General features: G+C 32.1%; 1 protein-coding gene across 1 annotated transcript; it reads left to right on the top strand.

The window, feature by feature from the left end:
• Positions 1-13,524: 13,524 nt before the first annotated feature.
• LOC108471354 (uncharacterized) lies at positions 13,525-14,256 on the top strand. The gene has a single exon (XM_017772986.1). It carries the CDS (start codon positions 13,525-13,527, stop codon positions 14,254-14,256), a length of 732 nt encoding a protein of 243 aa, XP_017628475.1.
• Positions 14,257-20,308: the final 6,052 nt, after the last annotated feature.

Genomic DNA, 20,308 nt, shown 5'->3' with positions numbered 1-20,308 from the left:
GCAAAAACGTTTCTAAGATGAGCACAAATGAAGAAAGGCCAAAAGCATTGAGTCCAATTATGGAGGTTCAAAGAACCTGCTCCATCTTTAAAGCAAATCTAGAAAGAATCTTGGTGATTTTGGTTCCAAGCCATCCAATCATTTTCCACCACCGTCCTTATTGATTCTGGAACCCTATCAACCAAAATACCAGAGATTTGTCTTCTTCCTTCCAAAGTCAAAGTATGAGCCGCTCCATTGACCAGTCGGGGGAACAAAAAGGTAAGATACATCTTCAAAAACAAAAAATTCAGTGTACGAATATGATGTATAATTGGTCTAAGAATTGATCTGTCTTCCCCTTTTGTCTTGAGCTTTTTGATAATCGACAGGGAATCCCCTTCCACGAGCAAACATCCGAAACCCATTTCTACTGCAAAGAGAATAGCCCTTTCACAAGCCCTTGCTTCAGCCACAAAAACATCGACAACATCCTCAAAAAGATAAGTTTCTGCTCCTATAACTTCTTTTTCAAAATCCCTAGCTAGTACTATTATTGTAGAAGTCCTAAAATCGCTTTGGAAAGTTATCATTTAATAATTATGATTATAAAATAAATTTAATAATAGTGAAATTAGTTATCTTTATGATAATTAAATAATATTTATTTGGTGATAAATAATATTTATTAACCGAGCTATGGTTGTATTTATTATAAACATAAATTGTAATTTTTTTCACATCTATTAATAATATATAAATAATCCATGTGATATAAATTATTATACCAAAATTTTAAAATTCTTTTAATAATTTCTCATTATATCTTGATATTAAATAAAATTATTAAAATTTCAATCTTCGTCTGAATTTGTTTTGCTGATTCAAACTAATAAAGGCATAAAATTATTGAATGTTGATATCACATTTTTATCAAACTACACTTTTGCTTATAACCGCTGGTTGTAAAATCTTGACCCTAATCTTCTATTTATTGCATATATCATATTCTTTGTAACTACAAATTATATGTTTTATTACATGAATATGTAATTTTCACAGTCTGAGTTACTAATATGAATAAAAATCAAAGTTGAAGGTGAATAAAAATCTATTATATGGGTAACAAAAAAAATTCCTATGTCTCTCCTGTTTTTTTTTTTTAAATATGCATATAAAAAATTTAAATTATTGCACCATCAAGTATTGGGTGTAGTAGTAAGGCACACTTTAACACTTATATCCCGTTTCTGTTGCCGAAATAGGATATAAGATGTTATCAGTCAAGTTGGAACGGTTAATAACGATTTACATTTTTTTAATCAATTCAATTCCATAATCACAAGTAATATTCAATTTGAAAGAGGTCATTTAGTTTCAGGCCTTAAAACGAGCTTTCGAAGCTCCAAAAATAAGTTACGAACATTCAGGGACCAATTCAGAACAAATAAGAACATTTAAAAAGAAATTAAAAATTTTCAAGTCAGGGGTCACATAGCCTGTAACATTCCGAAATAGGGCCTAAACGGAACAGTGGTTGCGAAACCACAAATTCAGGGTAAAAAAAAATAAAATAAAAAATATTTTATTATTATTTTGAGGTTCATGGTATGATTACATGATTGTGTGAAAATTTCGTGATAAAATTCTATGCATAAAGTGCTTAAATTGAGGTTAGGGACTAAATCGAATAATTTACAAAACTTGCATTCTAGAAGTTTTTAGTATGAAATTATTTTGGAATATTAATTAGGAGATCTTCAATGGTAATTTGACCAATTTTAAGTTCATGGACAAAATTAGGACATGGAAGGAATTTTTGAAAGTTTAGTAAGGAGGGCATTTTGGTCATTTGGTTATTAACATTAATAAAAGGTAAAAAATGATAAAATTGTATCATCTTCTTCAAGTTACCAGCAGAACCTTACCTCTCTCCATAGCTGGGGTTTCTCCAACTTTCAAGCTTCATAGTAAGTGATTCCAAGCCCGCTTTTAATGATCTTTACGTTTTGAAGTCCCTAGCTCGATAAAGCTTATGCTAGCAATAATTTAAGTTAGAATCAAATTTGGAAAAATACTCATAGGTGAAATTTGTGTATTTTGATGTTTTATGATGGAATATGAGGTTTTAAATTATGCTAGACAACTTGTGCTACTTGGTTTTAAGTGAAAATGAGTAAAAGGCTTAATCGGTAAAATACCTAATAGTCATAAGTACATGTTAGTGTGTGAATTTGATGTTGCCATAGAAGGAAAAATGATCAGCATGTCATAAAACATAAGAAAATAGGATGAAGTTTAATTTACGAGCCTTGGGGCAAAAGTGCAAATATGTGAAAGTTTAGGGGTAAAATGTAATTTTGCCAAATTTTGAGTAAAGGGTTGTTTTGATAAATGTTGATATTAAATAAGCTAAATTTGCTATTATAGATCAAGAAGAGCGAAATTCGAGTAGATCGGGAAAAGAAAAGTAAAGGACTAAACTGTAAAGTTTAGTCACATTTTGTATCGAGGTAAGTTTACAGTAAATAAATGCAATATTATTTTATTTTACATTATTATTGTCAATTTCAGCATTTATATATTATGTTATGAAAATATTTAAAGTCTAATTTAAGGTGAAGTGACAGAGGAAAAGTGTTAGAAAGCCCTGTTGAACCCTAGGAATGTTAGGATATTAGGGTTGACAGATGACGTAACGAAATGAGCCATGTAAGTCCATATTAGAAATATGGCTTTGGAGACAGGATTGAGCCATGTAAGTCCATATTATATATGGCATTAGAGATAGGAATAATTCATGTAAGTCCATGTCAAAGACATGGCATTAGCAGGATATTGATAGACAGGAACGACCCTAGTATCCTTAGTATTCCGAGTGGTTCAACGGGTCAGGATACGAGTTAAATTACAGTGAATTAACAGTAAAGGAAAAGTAGATTATAGTTATGAAAAAGGAAAGGTCAGGTAAGAAAGAAGGTAAGGGAATAAAGAAGAAGATAGAAATTGAGAAGTAACAGAAATGATGTAACTTTGAAAAATCACTAAAAATTGTAGAAACATATTTTGAAGATGAATAATATATGAAATTAAATCTTATTATGTATATTTTCTTATGGAATAAGCAAAACAGGTAAAAGTATTATATTTTATGATATATCTGAGTTTTAGTGAAACAGGTCGAGCGATTTCTGGATCCCCTGTTTCAACTTTGAAATTCACCATAAATTGTACAAAACTAATTAGAAGGTATAATTTATATGGTTAGAATTCTTGTTGAATCTAGTTTTGAGAGAAACAAACTAATTAGTCATATGAATTTTGTACAGGAAGAAAAATGGTTCGTAGTAAGAAGAGGTCAGTGCAGTCGAGTTTTGAAACAGGGGAAACTTTAACTAATAAACTGTACTAATTGGATAAGTCAAAAATTCTAGAAAAAAATTAGTAGATATATATATGAGTCTAGTTTCATGAAAAATTTACGGATCTTAATTTCGAGTTTTGAAACTCGAGAAATGAATTTTTAAGTAACCATGACGCAGAAAAACAGTTTATTCCAAAAATTAAAATAAGTGATTTAGAGTTGTTTAAAAGGTAAGATAAGTTTAGTAACACCTCAAGCTTGACTCGGTGATGGTTTCAAGCGTGGGGCGTTACATTTATTGGTATCGAGCAGGTTTAGTCGGTTCTCGGAACAGTTAGTGTGAGAAAAAGTCTAGCTATACATGCCATACTTGTATTTTGATAGTGTGACGACTCCTGACGATTTTTAAATATTTTGTTTTATTGTAATGGATCCCGAGTGAGCTGGTGATGATGATGTAGAAAGTAATGCGCCTGCTCCCGTAGAAGGGGTAGCGCCATCTGAGAATAGGCCAGTAACAGTTAATCAGGGAGGAGTGACTCGAGAAGCTCTCTTCCAAGCTTTGAATGATTTGTTTGCCGAGTTCGTTCGTACGAATCCGGTAGTTAGACCTCCACCCCCTCATGATTCTCAGGCTACCCATGTAGCTCAAGCTCCCCCAATCACAGGTACAGTGATAAGAGAAAAGCCACCAGTTGATAGAATCAGGAAACAAGGGGCAGAAGAGTTCCGAGCAACAAAAGATGATGATGCAGAAAGAGCAGAATTTTGGTTAGAAAATACTATCAGAGTCTTTGATGAGTTATCTTGTACACCCGAGGAATGTATGGAATGTGTAGTATCACTTCTTAGAGACTCAGCCTACTACTGGTGGAAGACACTTGTATCAGTTGTACCAAAGGAGAGGGTCACTTGGGATTTCTTTCAGGAGGAATTTCGTAAAAAGTACATCAGTCAGAGGTTTATTGGAATTCCTGGAATTGAAACAAGGTAATATGACGGATCGATGAGATTGTGCTTAAATTATCGGCAACTTAACAAGGTAACAGTAAAGAACAAGTATCCATTGCCTAGAATTGATGATCTGTTTGATCAATTGAAGGGAGCTACTGTGTTTTTCAAGATAGATTTGAGATCCGGATATTATCAGTTGTGAGTTAAAGAGTCAGATGTCTTGAAGACTGCTTTCCGGACTAGGTATGGTCATTATGAGTTCCTTGTGATGCCATTTGACTTGACTAATGCTCCTGCCATTTTCATGGACTTAATGAACCGAATTTTCGACCGCACTTGGATAAGTTTGTAGTTTTGTTTATTGATGATATCTTAATTTATTCTCATGATGAGACCGAGCATGCGAGCATTTGAGAACAGTTTTACAGATTCTGAAAGATAATCAGTTGTATGTCAAGTTCAGCAAAAGTGAGTACTGGTTACGAGAAGTTGGTTTTCTTGGACATATTGTTTCAGGTGAAGGTATTAAGGTTGATCCGAGCAAGATTTCAGCCATTGTTGATTGGAAGCCTCCTAGAAATGTATCAAAAGTTAGAAGTTTTCTTGGTCTTGCCGGATATTATAGGCGATTTGTAGAGGGATTTTCCATGATAGCTACCCCGCTGACAAGATTGCTGCGAAAGGATGTCAAGTTTGAATGGACTGAGAAGTGTCAACAGAGTTTTGACAAGTTAAAAGCATTGTTGACTAAAGCTCCTGTTTTAGTGCAACTAGAACCAGGTAAGGAGTTTGTGATTTACAGTGATGCGTCCATGAATGGACTTGGTTGTGTACTTATGCAGGAAGGGAAGGTAATTGCTTATGCCTCTAGACAACTAAAGCCACATGAGAAGAACTATCTGACACATGATTTAGAGCTAGCGCCATTGTTTTTCTTACCAAGATTTGGAAACATCATTTGTACGGTGAGAAGTGCCACATATTCACCGATCACAAAAGTTTGAAATATTTGATGACTCAAAATATTTGAATTTGAGGCAAAGAAGATGGTTAGAGTTGATTAAAGATTATGAGCTAGTGATCGATTATCACCTGTAAGGCAAACGTTGTTGCTTGATGCTTTGAGTAGGAAATCTTTATTTGCATTAAGAGCTTTGAACACTAGTCTAGCCTTATCGATGATGGTTTTATCTTAGCTGAGTTGAGAGCTAAACCGATGTTTCTTGAAGAAATTTGTGAAGCTCAAAAAAAATGGCGATGAGTTGTTAACCAAAAGAGATCGGTCATGAGTCGGATGTAGAGTCGATTTTCAGATCGGTTTTGATTGTTGTTTGATGTTCCGAGACAGGTATGCATACCAAGAAGAATGATGAGCTTATTCGAAAGATTTTACAGAAGCACATAGTAGTTCTTTGTCTATTCATCCGTAGTATAAAGATGTATAATGATTTAAAAAAAAATGTACTGGTGGGTAGGAATGAAAAGGACATTTGAGTTTGTTTTAGATGTTTGATCTCGTCCAGTAAAGGTCGAACATCGGTACCTTCAGTTTATTGCGACTGTGCTAGTCCCCGAGTGGAAATGGGATCGAGTTACTATGGATTTTGTGACAGGATTGCCGCTTACACCGAGAAAGAAAGATGCAGATAGGTTGTGATTGATAAGTTAACGAAGTCGGCTCATTTTATCCCGTTCAGTATGGATTATTCACTTGACAAGTTGGCCGAGTTGTATATGTCGAGATAGTCAAACTACACAAGGTACCATTATCGATCATTTTAGACAGAGATCCAAGATTTACTTTACGGTTTTGGAAGAAATTACGAAGGCTTTGGGCACGAGTTGAGTTTTAGTACGCTTTCCACCTCAAACCGACGGTCATCGAGAGAGTTATTCGTGTACTTGAAGATATGCTTAGATGTTGTGTCTTTGGAATTTCAAGGCGCTTGGGAAAAATATTTACCATTAGTAGAGTTTGCCTACAATAATAGTTATCAATCGAGTTTGAAGATGGCACCTTATGAAGCTTTGTATGGACGTAAATGCCGCACACCTTTATATTGGATGAGCTTAAAGAAAGCCGATTTACGGGTTGATCTAGTTAAAGAAACGGAAGAAAAAGTGAAAGTTATCGAAATTGTTTAAAAGCGACTTGATGCATGAAGTCGATGCGATTTAAAAAGAAAAGAGATCGAATATCAAGTTGGTGACAAAGTTTTTTGAAAGTATCCCGTGGAAGAAAGTTCTCGATTTGGCAAGAAAGGCAAACTAAGTCCACGCTTTATTGGACCGCTTGAAGTGATTGAGAGAGTCGGACCATTAGCATATCGGTTAGCTTTACCGATTGAGTTAGAGAAGATTCATAATGTATTTCATGTGTCTATGCTACATCGTTATTGTTCAGATCCGTCACATGTGATTTCTCAAACAGAGGTTGAGATTCACCAGACATGACTTACGGTGAAGAACCCAGAAAGATTCTAGCTCGAGAGGTAAAGCAATTAAGGAACAAAAGTATTGTACTTGTGAAAGTACTATGGAATGACATGGGGTAGACGAGGCTACATGGGAACCCGAAGAGGCTATGCGAAAACAGTACCCATATCTCTTCACGGTAAGATTTTGGACGAAAATCCCTAAAGGGGGAGAAATGTAACATTTGAAATAGGGCCTAAACTAACAAAGGGTTGCGAAACCACAAATTGGGGTTAAAAAAATAAAATAAAAATATTTTATTATTATTTTGAGGTTCATGGTATGATTACATGATTGTGTGAAAATTTCGTGATAAAATGCTATGCATAAAGTGCTTAAATTGAGGTTAGGGACTAAATCGAATAATTTACAAAACTTGCATTCTAGAAGTTTTAGTATGAAATTATTTTGGAATATTAATTAGGAGATCTTAAATGGTAATTTGACCAATTTTAAGTTCATGGACAAAATTAGGACATGGAAGGAATTTTGAAAGTTTAGTAAGGAGGGCATTTTGGTCATTTGGTTATTAACATTAATAAAAGGTAAAAAGATGATAAAATTGTATCATCTTCTTCAAGTTACCAGCAGAACCTTACCTCTCTCCATAGCTGGGGTTTCTTCAACTTTCAAGCTTCATAGTAAGTGATTCCAAGCCTGCTTTTAATGATCTTTACGTTTTGAAGTCCCTAGCTCGATAAAGCTTATGCTAGCAATAATTTAAGTTAGGAATCAAATTTGGAAAAATACCCATAGGTGAAATTTGTGTATTTTGATGTTTTATGATGGAATATGAGGTTTTAAATTATGTTAGACAACTTGTGCTACTTGGTTTTAAGTGAAAACGAGTAAAAGGCTTAATCCAGAAAATACCTAATAGTCATAAGTACATGTTAGTGTGTGAATTTGATGTTGCCATAGAAGGAAAAATGATCAGCATGTCATAAAACATAAGAAAATAGGATGAAGTTTAATTTACGAGCCTTGGGGCAAAAGTGCAAATATGTGAAAGTTTAGGGCAAAATGTAATTTTGCCAAAGTTTGAGTAAAGGGTTGTTTTGATAAATGTTGATATTAAATAAGCTAAATTTGCTATTATAGATCAAGAAGAGCGAAATTCGAGAGTAGATCGGGGAAAAGAAAAAGTAAAGGACTAAATTGTAAAGTTTAGTCACATTTTGTATCGAGGTAAGTTTACAGTAAATAAATGCAATATTCTTTTATTTTACATTATTATTGTCAATTTCAGCATTTATATATTATGTTATGAAAATATTTAAAGTCGAATTTAAGGTGAAGTGACAGAGAAAAGTGTTAGAAAGCCCGGTTGAACCCTAGGAATGTTAGGATATTAGGGTTGACAGACGTAATGAAATGAGCCATGTAAGTCCATATTAGAAATATGGCTTTGGAGACAGGATTGAGCCATGTAAGTCCATATTATATATGGCATTAGAGACAGAATAATTCATGTAAGTCCATGTCAAAGACATGGCATTGGCGTGATATTGATAGACAGAACGACCCTAGTATCCTTAGTATTCCGAGTGGTTCAACGGGTCAGGATACGAGTTAAATTACAGTGAATTAACAGCAAAGGAAAAGTAGATTATAGTTATGAAAAAGGAAAGGTCAGGTAAGAAAGAAGGTAAGGGAATAAAGAAGAAGATAGAAATTGAGAAGTAACAGAAATGATGTAACTTTGAAAAATCACTAAAAATTGTAGAAACATAGTTTGAAGATGAATAATATATGAAATTAAATCTTATTATGTATATTTTCTTATGGAATAAGCAAAACAGGTAAAAGTATTATATTTTATGATATATCTGAGTTTTAGTGAAACAGGGTCAGAGCGATTTCTGGATCCCCTGTTTCAACTTTGGAAATTCACCATAAATTGTACAAAACTAATTAGAAGGTATAATTTATATGGTTAGAATGCTTGTTGAATCTAGTTTTGAGAGAAACAAACGACTTAGTCATATGAATTTTGTACAAGAAGAAAAATGGTTCGTAGTAAGAAGAGGTCAGTGCAGTCGAGTTTTGAAACAGGGGAAACTTTAACTAATAAACTGTACTAATTGGATAAGTCAAAAATTCTAGAAAAAAATTAGTAGATATATATATGAGTCTAGTTTCATGAAAAATTTACGGATCTTAATTTCGAGTTTTGAAACTCGAGAAATGAATTTTTAAGTAACCATGACGCAGAAAAACAATTTATTCCGAAAATTAAAATAAGTGATTTAGAGTTGTTTAAAAGGTAAGATAAGTTTAGTAACACCTCAAGCTTGACTCCGGTGATGGTTTCGGGCGTGGGGGCGTTACATAGCCGTGTGGCAGAGCCGAGCTCGTGTGGCTCCAAACATGACCGTGTGACTATCTTACACGCCCGTGTACGACCTCACACGCCCGTGTGCATGGATCGTGTAACTCTTTGATTTGGAACACACGATAGTGTCACAGGCCGTGTGTCTGCTTGTATGAAAACGACACCTATACTGTCTTTAAACACACTCTGGGCACACGCCCGTGTGCATCACACAGTTGTGTGACAGCCTGTGTCCCAGGCCATGTGAGCCCAAAAATGTCCTACTTCAAGCTCAAATTTCACCCAATTGCATAAGTACCTAAATCAATACATAACATGTGATCACAAGGCTTCAAACACATACAAGAACATCAAAACATGGTAATTCAATCCATTTAAAACCTAACCAATGGGTTAATAATGACACATCATCTCAATTACCCAACAGTTCATTACTTTAGTTTCATCATACAAGTTTCAACATACTCATATTTAACTTACCTTCTATTCACTACATCGTACCTAATTCAAGTCACACTTACACCTTCATGATTATTCACTTATACTATAACAAGGAATTAAACATACATACCATATTTGAACTACTGCAACATCAAAATGCACTATCAAACACAATGTATGTACTTATGAACATTACAGAACATAACCAAATTTCCTATTACATGCCATATAAGCCAAGATAGATTCAAGGGTTACCAATAATTAGCTGGATAGTATGATTTTATCGTGCTAATCCGATCTCCCAATCCACAAAATGTATCTACAATTAAACAAGACAAACACAAGAGTAAGCTTTTCTAAAGCTTAGTAAGTTTGCCGATTGAACGGTAAAACTTACTATATTATGCATATTAATTCAATTAATAAAATTTATAAACAATATTTCCAACAATAAAGTCCTTAACAGGGTTCCTGGCAATAAGGTTCTTAACAGAGTCCTTGTCAATCATAGTTTAGAACCAGTGAGTAATGCTCAAATCAATAGTACCAATCAATTTCCATATTTCAATAACATTAATTAATCATTAGAGATAATGCCCGGTGAACAATAAATAGATACGAGTACACGGTTAACCATCCAACACACTAGATGCTCATAAGAGCCAGTACCATCCAGCACAACAAATGCACATACGAGCCAGACCAACCGGTAACACACCTCAGCACTAAGTGCCTAGCCCGCATGCTACCATCCTCCCCCATAACACACCAAAAAATACTATAATATAACACGATAGTTTGCAACAAATGCAGGACCTTGGTATATTCAGTGAACAGAGGATATATAGAAATGATCGTCACATCTCATATCAATCCTGTACCGCACGCAAAATAACCTATTGGCATATCAATCGTACTCTATCCTACGTTCATCGGCTCAGGAGATATCAACAGTAACCAATGTTATATCAATCCAATACTTCAATTCTCAATTTCATGGAGTCAATACATCATCTAACAATCAACAATATAGTTCATACAATAAACATTTAAGAAAATTGTAATAACCCGAAATTCACGGGCACCGAAAAAGTGAGTTATAAGGCCTCCGTCTTAGTGAAATAAGTTCGAAAATAATTATTAAAAATATTTATGAGCCTAGTGGTGTGTCTAATTAGGATCTAATTAGGTGATTTTAGCTTAATTTAGAGTAAGTAATAAAAAGGATTAAATTGAATAAAGGGTAAAAGTTTAATTATAAAGCAATAGAAAATAAAAAAGATTAAAATGACAATTAAGCCATTGACTACAAATGAGGCTGCATATTGGTGAAATAAAATCAAAGATTTTTTTAGGTTTTATATATTATAATGATTATTATTATGGTTTTATATTAAATTATTATAATTATTAATTAACATTATGGTTTTATATTAGATTACTATTATTAGCATTATTATTAAATAAATTAAATAGAAGACAATTGTATGGTAATAAAATATGCATGTGTAAGAATTGTATTGGTACAATTGTAATTTAAATATTTAATTACTTATAATTTAAGTATAAAGATATTTTATAATTATTAATTGTATTAATTAAATCATGAGATTTTTATTTGATAAGCAAATTAGATAATGACATTTGGAATAATATAAATATGTACACTTGTTATATAATTATTAATTTACTTAATATTAAAGTAAAAGATATTTTAATATATGATATTAATATTATATTATGTTAATAAAATAATAAAGCATAAAAAGAATTAAGGAAACAAAGAAACAAAACAAAAGAAACAGAAACAAAGCAGGGAACAAAACGAAAACAGGGGAAGAAAAAGGGAAAGAAAATAAAAAAGGAAATTGGGATTTTAAAGCTTCAAGTTTAATTGGTAAGCTTAATTAAGTCATTTTCTCTTAATTTTGATATTTTAGAAGCTTTAAAACAAGTTTTGATGAAATTAAGTTGATAATTCAAGAGTTTATATGTTTCCAAATATGGTTCATGTTGGATAAATTATGGAATTAGGGATTTAATTGAATGAATTCTAAGTTAGAATTGATTAAGGGATTAAATTGTAAACTAGGCTATAAGTTTTATGTTGAAGGGACTAAATTGAAGAAATTTCGAAATTAGGGAAATATGCTGGAAAATTTATAGTTAAATATAAGTTTAGACAAAATTTGAATAGAAAAAGAGAGTGAATTGGACTAAGAAAATAATTAAGTTTAGTTAGGATTAAATTGGGAATAAGGTAGAAATTGTTTAGAAATTTAATTATTTATTATAATTAATGCTGCAAATAATAATATAAATTACTATTATTTTCGTAGCCAACAAAGAACCTGAAACGTCAGCACCGAAAGGAAAGGAGAAAGTCATCGAGGACTAAAACAGGAGAATTACGGTGTATATTACTATAATTCAAAATTTAATTATTATTGATTGCTGAAATTTTAATTGTTATGTATGGTAAGTAAGACTTGAGGTAAGTATGTGATTATTTGAAAAGTGTATTGATTGAAAAATAAATAAATGGTGACAATTGTATGGTGTTGATGGTATATACTTGTGTGAAAATTAATTTGTATATGAATTAAGATAATAGATATTTGAATTGAATGAGTATTGAAAATTTTTGTTAAATTAAATTGAAATTAGAAAAATTAAAATAATACCCTATTAACTTGTCGGACTAGATTTGATACAAATGGCATGCCATTGGATTTGTGATGTGATGAGGAGATTGTAGTTCGGCCGAGAAGATGTTTCTGTTATTATATACTTTGATTTATCCGAAGAGGCACTTAATACCTTACTGGTGTGTTATAGAGGATTTAAAATATTCTGGGTGTGTTTGGGTTGGACATTATGGTGTGTTTGGGTGGAAATCCGCGTATTTGTCATAGTCCGAGCTTTGTTAATAGGGTAAATAATTGAAATGAAATTTTGAAAATGAGATTATTTGTTTTAGCACTATTGAAAAGTACGAGAAAGAATGTATGAACTAAATTATGAATTGAGTTAGTATGAGAAAAATGAATTATGAATTTCAGATTTATGAAGTAAAATAATTATATATAAAAGTAGTTTAAATAATTATAAAATTTATGGTTGATGTTTGTAATTTATTAATGTTAAATAGTCTTGATTTATAGTAATACCATTGAGTATATCCATACTCAATAGACGGTTGTTTCGTGCTTAAGTTAGTAGAAGTCAAGTGTCCCGCCAAAGATCCGAACAATCTCGACTCCAACACAAATTTGGTGATGTATATTTTTCTTTTGGGTAAAGGTGGCATGTACATAAGTGCTGTTTAGTCACTTGAATATGTATATTACTTTGAGTAGTGAATGATGAATTATAAGATTTAGATGGTTAAATGAAATGGTAAGGAAAGTACATGATATTTTGATACATGAACATTAAGTTGTTAAATGAATGAAGTTTATAATCAATTTTGAATGATGCTATGATAGGTATTAAGTTAAAATTATGTTAATGATATAAATATTAGTTATATGAATGTGAAACATTGGTGTTGGTGATTTTGGTTTGAATTTGCAGGAGGTTTAGGTAAAAATAAGCAGAAATGCTGCCGAAATTTTTTTTATAAAAAAAAAATTTGGAATACTCGAACGAGTCCCGTTCTACTTTTAATACGTGTTTGAACTTCGAGAGTCCAAGATAGGGACTTAATTATTATATTATACTATGAAAGTTATATTAATTGTAAATTATTCGTAAGTTGTCTGATATGTCCGGTAATGCCTCATAACCTCATTCCGGTGACGGTTTGGGGTTAGGGGGTGTTACAGTTGTTGGTATCAGAGCTATCAGGTTTAGCCGATTTTCGGGCTAAATTGGGCTCGGAAGTGAGTTTAGAAGTACATGCCACTATCGAGTCGAAATTGAGTCGGGATTTTTGGATGCTAATGTATTTATTTGATTTTGTTTTATAGATAAAATGTCAGATGAAATAATGGATAATGTTGAACAGGAAATGTATACTGGAAGTCGAGAATTAGAAGAAACTGAATCTGTTACACCTGGTGTGAATCCATTAAATAATCAATCTCCTAACGTAGGGAGAGAAAGAAATACCTCACAAGTGTTAAGAGATATAACTGATGCATTACAGCATATAGTGAGAGCTATACTTGCTACTACATCTGTACCTACTGTCAGACAAGCCCCGATTAAAGAGCTACAAAAATATGGTGCCACGGAATTTCAGGGATTAAAAGGAGTTGATCCATCCGTTGCTGAAAATTGGATAGAAACAACAAAAAGAGTTTTGCAACAATTAGACTGCACCCCCCGAGAGAGTCTGATATGTGCTGTATCACTATTACAAGAAAAAGCGTATCTCTGGTGGGAATCTGTGGTTAGACATTTGCCGGATGATCAGGTAACTTGGGACTTATTTCAAAAAGAATTTCAGAAGAAGTATATTGGGGAATTGTACATCGAAGAGAAAAAGCAAAAGTTTTTAGTGTTGAAACAGGGGAATATGTCAGTACTGGATTATGAGCGAGAGTTCTCTAGATTGAGCAAGTATGCTTTAGAATATGTTCCAACCGAGGCTGATAGTTGTAAACAATTTCTAAGGGGACTGCGAGACGAAATCAAAATTCAATTAGTAAGTCTCAGAATTACTGAACTTGTTGATCTGGTTGAGCGAGCGAAAATGATATAACAAGTACTGAGTTTGGATAAAAAAATTAGAAATTGGTAAATCAGCTGGGAAACGTATGGGAACTACTAGTTCTAATCCATTACCGAAGAGATTCAGAGAATCAAGAAGTGACTGGAGATCTGGTTTTAATTCAGATAGAGGTGGTAGAAGCAGAGGTAAACAGATGACAGTATCTACTAGTAGTGTGAGAGGTCCATCCCGAAGTATAGAAATTCCAGACTGTGAGCATTGCGGAAAGAAATATTTAGGTGAATGTTGGAGGATAACTCGACGATGTTTTCGATGTGGGGCCACAGATTATTTCATTCGAGATTGTCCGAAAGGTGAAAGTGCCACACCTGCAACATCTCAAAGATCGATTACCTACTTGTTCGTGGCGAGAGGATCTAGTAGGGTGGTTCGGGTTCGTGTCAGAGGTGGGGTGTCGGAGAAACAATGATATAGTTACACAACAATCGAGGCGGGCGCCGCCGAGTGTACGTAGTCCGGACCCGTGAGGAAGGCGATGCACATGATGTTGTTACAGGTATATTTCTATTGTATTCTGAGCCTATTTATGCTTTAATTGATCCGGGTTCGTCACATTCATATATAAATTCAAAACTAGTCGAATCGGGGAAATTAGAATCTGAAATGTCTAAAGTTTCTATAGAAGTGTCTAGCCCTTTAGGACAAACGGTGTTAGTAGATAGAGTATGTCGGAGGTCCCCGTTAATAATACATGATAAAATGTTTCTTGTGGACTTGTTGATCATGCCTTTTGGTGATTTTGATATCATTTTGGGTATGGACTGGCTATATGAACATGGGGTAGTTTTAGATTGCTATAAAAAGAGGTTTAGTATTTAGACAGAAAATGGGAATAGAATTGAAGTGAATGGCATCCGTACGGTGGTTCGACACGCATTATTTCAAATGATGAAGGCTAATAAATTACTGCAGCGGGGTTGTCCAACATACTTGGCATATGTTATTAATTCGATTCGGTTAGAGTCGGTCTTGATCAGATTAGGACGTATGTGAGTTTTCGATGTATTCCCAGAAGAATTACCGGGCTTACCACCTGACAGAGAGGTTGAATTTGCTATTGAGGTGTATCCAGGTACAACACCAATTTCTATACCTCCGTATCGAATGTCGCCCACTGAATTGAAAGAGTTGAAGGTGTAGTTACAAGATTTACTAGATCGTGGATTTATTAGACCAAGCATTTCACCCTGGGGAGCTCCAGTGTTGTTTGTTAAAAAGAAAGATGGTTCTATGCGGTTATGCATTGATTATCGACAGTTGAATAAAGTGACGATCAAGAACCGGTATCCGTTGCCTCGTATAGATGATTTGTTTGATCAGCTTAATGGAGCTTCAGTATTTTCAAAAATTGATTTGAGATCCGGGTATTATCAGCTGAAGGTGGAGGAAAGTGATGTGTCTAAAACTGCCTTCCGTACTCGTTATAGCCATTATGAATTTTTGGTAATGCCATTTAGATTGACCAATGCCCCAGCTGCTTTCATGGATCTAATGAACTGCATTTTCCAGTCGTACTTAGATCAATTTGTGGTGGTTTTCATTGATGATATATTGGTATATTCGAAGACAGAGGCAGAACATAATCAGCATCTTCGAATAGTTCTACAAATTTTACGAGGGAAACAGCTATATAGAAAGCTCAGTAAATACGAGTTCTGGTTATCAGAAGTGGTATTTCTGGGACATGTAGTATCTGCAGATGGAATTGGAGTTGATCCGAAAAAGATCAAAGCAATTGTTCAATGGAAGGCGCCAAAGAATGTATCGGTGGTACGCAGTTTTCTCGGTTTAGCTGGGTATTACAGGAGGTTTGTAAATGGATTCTCGAAGATAGCACTACCAATGACTAAACTACTGCAGAAAAATGTTCATTTTATTTGGGATGATCAGTGTCAGAAAAGTTTTGAAACATTGAAGCGAATGTTAACCGAGGCACCAGTTTTGACATTGCCAGAATCGGGTAAAGATTTTGTAGTGTATAGTGATGCTTTTTTGAGTGGTTTGGGTTGTGTATTGATGCAGGATGGGAAGGTAATATCCTATGCATCTCGTCAATTGAAACCACATGAAAGGAATTATCCTACTCATGATCTTGAGTTAGCAGCCGTGATTTTTGCATTGAAGATTTGGAGACATTATCTTTATGGTGAAAGATGCTACATCTATACTGATCATAAGAGTTTGAAGTATCTTCTTTCTCAGAAGGAATTGAATTTGAGACAAAGGCGTTGGATCGAGCTTCTGAAAAATTATGATTGTGTTATAGACTATCATCCGAGAAGAGCTAATGTTGTAGCTGATGCATTAAGCAGAAAAGCTGTAATTGAATTAAGAGCAATGTTTGCACGGCTGTAAATTATTCGTAAGTTGTCTGATATGTCCGGTAATGCCTCATAACCTCATTCCGGCGACGGTTTGGGGTTAGGGGATGTTACAAAAATAAATTAAGATTAAATTGAACGAACTTACAAGACTGGTTTGCAGTAAGGGCCCAAAATAACTCAATCAATAATCGACATTGTGTCAATTCATTATTTTCATTTTCAATTACACACATCAATATAATACATTATAGATGGCAAGACTAAATCCGCCAGATGAATTTCTAATTGATCTACTTTGATTGGAGCGGATTATAAATAAAAAAAATTTGAATGCAAGGTGAAGTTAATGGATTTTTTTTATAGTGAATACACAGCAATTATGGTAAATGCTTACCCCATTTCGACCATCAACTATATAAAATTATCATTTTACCAGAGGCAGATACCGGGGAGGATGGCAGTGGCCCTGGCCCCCCCTAAAATGGAAAATTTATATTTAGACCCTTAAAATTTTAAATTAGTAAAAGTAAAATTGTACTTTCCCCCCTAAAATTATAAATATTCGATTTAATCCTTTAAAAAATATAAAGATATAGACTATAAAAAATTAAATTTTCATTCGGCCCTCCCTAAAAATTTGTTCTAGCTTCGCCCCTGCATTTTACCTTTGTCTATATAACTATTACAATAGTAAAATTAAAATAATGTATTATAGAAAAATACATATGTTTTATATTTATTTTTTAAAGAATTATGTTAAATTTTTTATTTGATTTAAAAAAAATATTGAAAATATTAGACTAGGTTGGAGTAGAGTGGAGTGAGATGGGAGATGGATACATCCACTATATCCACAAAAGCTGGTAATAATTTTTAAAATTATACATCTATAGTGGAGCGGGATGGGTGGTAGAGCAAAGTATGCCAATTAGAGGTGATCATGGGTCGAGTCGGGCCTTAACAAAATCTTAGGCCCATTTTCTATAAATTTTAAAAAATATAATACATCAAATACAGTAAAAACATTAAAATAAATGTTTCCCAACAAGTTAAAAATAAATTTTAAAAAATATTTATACTTAAATAACATTAAAATAAGTATAACTTAACAAGCAAAAGAACAACAAAACACAGAAGGAAAACAGTAAAAACAACAACAAAACACATCAATTTTTTTTTTTTGCAAATTCAAACCGAGTTGGGCTGGGGTCAGGCAAAAAAAAAAAAACTTACCCAAGGCCTACCTGTTTAGAAAATGAGCTTCATTTTTTCCCAAACTCATTTTTGAGGCTTATATTTTTGTCAAAACCCTCCCTCTTTTTGGATGAGCCTTTAGTTGGGCCATCAGGTATAATCTCACTCATGGAGTAGTGGTAGATTTGACAACATCTGTTCCACTATCATCCCTAAAATGGAGTGGACAATTATTTTTAAAAATATAGTAAATTTTTAAAATATAGTAAATTTTTAGAAGCTAGATTTTTCTTAAAAATTATTTAAGCTTTTCAATGATATTATGTAAAAGAAAAAATATTATAATGATAATATTTGTTAATTTAAAAATGTGTATTATCTTTTTTATTTGAATTGATGTTTAATTAATTCAATGGTACAAACTAAATAAAAGGTTTTAGATATAAAAATTTTAAAATATTATATAAAAATATTAAAAGACATGAAGGCTTTTAAAATAATATTTTTATTTAAATATTTCAATTTTTTCTTAACGGATGAGTTGATATTTAATATTCAATTAATTTGAGATACTAACTCAATCACAAGTATTATATAAATTACAAGAACTTTGGTACATATGATCACAAATTTGACATATAAAGCGTGCAAATTACTAAAATTAAATAACAATTAATTTTCATTACTTTGTTCGAGTTTTTGTATGATAAATAATTTTCTTTTGATACAATGATAATTCAATTCAAACTATTTCTGAAATAGATCAATACTCAATCAATAGGTCACAACTTGATTACAACAAACTTATCTTCTTCCATTAACATTTTAGCCTCCAAAAGAATTTGATATAGATTTCCAAAGTAATCTTTCACAATTAGTTTATAATAATTCATATTATAGTACTAAATTTTGGCAAATTGCATACATGGTACAATTGATATAGTTTCGTAATATCAGTAAGTGATTGAAAAGAATAAAATAAATTTTTTAAAGTATTTGAATTAAAATTTAATTTTAAAATTATTATTATTAAAAAATTATTTAAATACCATCTCTACCCTGAACAAAATTAATTTCAAACCATAAAATCACAAATGATAACCTATTTAGTTGCGTGCTTATTTTTCAAGGCCGTTCTTCGTGCCTTTAAAACGCCATGCAAATGAGAAAAGTTAGACGGGACACGTTTACGCGCAAAGTTTAACCTATCCTATGAAAGAGTAGATGAACAAGAGTTGACTGAGTCGACAAAACCCTTTATTGACCGCCTTCTCTTCTTATTTTATTTTCTTGTAAATTACATCGATTAATTGCTGCTCCTCATTTCATTTTCTGTGCTCTGAGTGTCACAGGAGAGTCCTCTTTAGCTTATGTCAAATTCTCAAGGTATTATATATTTTAATATATTAACATTTTACGTCATATATATAAATATTATTATATGTTCATTTTCAATTTATTTTGATGTGTCATGTTGTATTTCTATCTTGCAATTATATTATATTCAAATTTATATTTTATAGAAATATTTAAAGTTGATCCACATATAAATTTATTTTTTAAATAAATTTATTATAAATTTTGATCATATCTATTTTCTAACATAATACTTAAAATTACTTATGATCATTTCTCAACTCATAAATAAGAGAATAATACGTTTCAAGCACATTTCAACCTACATCTCCTACATTAATAATAATACTCATATCAATTGATTTAAGACTCAATCTATCAAACACCGCTTCTAAATTTGAACTTACGGTTTAAATACTTTTAAATTTTACTTTTTAAATGGTAAATTATCAAAATATCTTTATTTCTATTAATTATTTGAAATGTATTGAATTTATATTTTACATATCATTATATTAAATTATTTACATATTATTTATTATCATATTTAAAATTTTTAAAATATATGTGCTAATAACTTTACAAATAATTTATTAATTATTATAAAGCATTTAAAAGTATATGAATATTAATTATATTAAAATATTATTTAAATTAAATTATTTTTATTTTTCAATATTATGTCTTCATTAAATTTCTCTTGATCGTAATATTGTAAATTTTATTTTTGGGATAAAGTCAAAAATATATGTGAAATTATGTATAAATTTTAATTTTGTGCAACTTTATACATGAAATATTGATTTGATTCCATTTCACAATCAACGAACATCATTGTCAATATACCATCAATTTTTTTTTTGTACAAGTGATGATTTAAGCCTAGGCTATTTACGAGGAAGTTAAACACCTTGTCCATAAGCTGCAACATAGCGTTTAATATACCGCTATTTTATATCTACATATTCCATACACAAATTATCATACTTATCTAACATAAAAATACATTAATGTCTTTATTTCTTTAAATGTATACGATTAAATTAAAATTAAAATTTCATGTATAAATTTAAACCACCGTCAAAGCTTTAAGTGTATAATTGTACTAAATTAAAGTTCATTATCAAATTATACATTAGCCTAAAGTT

The sequence above is a fragment of the Gossypium arboreum genome, chromosome 11 (genome assembly GCF_025698485.1).
Source record: "Gossypium arboreum isolate Shixiya-1 chromosome 11, ASM2569848v2, whole genome shotgun sequence".
NCBI lineage: Eukaryota > Viridiplantae > Streptophyta > Magnoliopsida > Malvales > Malvaceae > Gossypium > Gossypium arboreum.
The sequence above is the reverse complement of the archived record's forward strand: the minus strand, read 5'-3'. Positions and strand labels throughout refer to the sequence as shown.

Excerpts from the sequence above, each read along its gene's own strand:
- LOC108471354 (XM_017772986.1), top strand. The coding sequence starts at position 13,525 with ATGTCAGATGAAATAATGGATAATGTTGAACAGGAAATGTATACTGGA.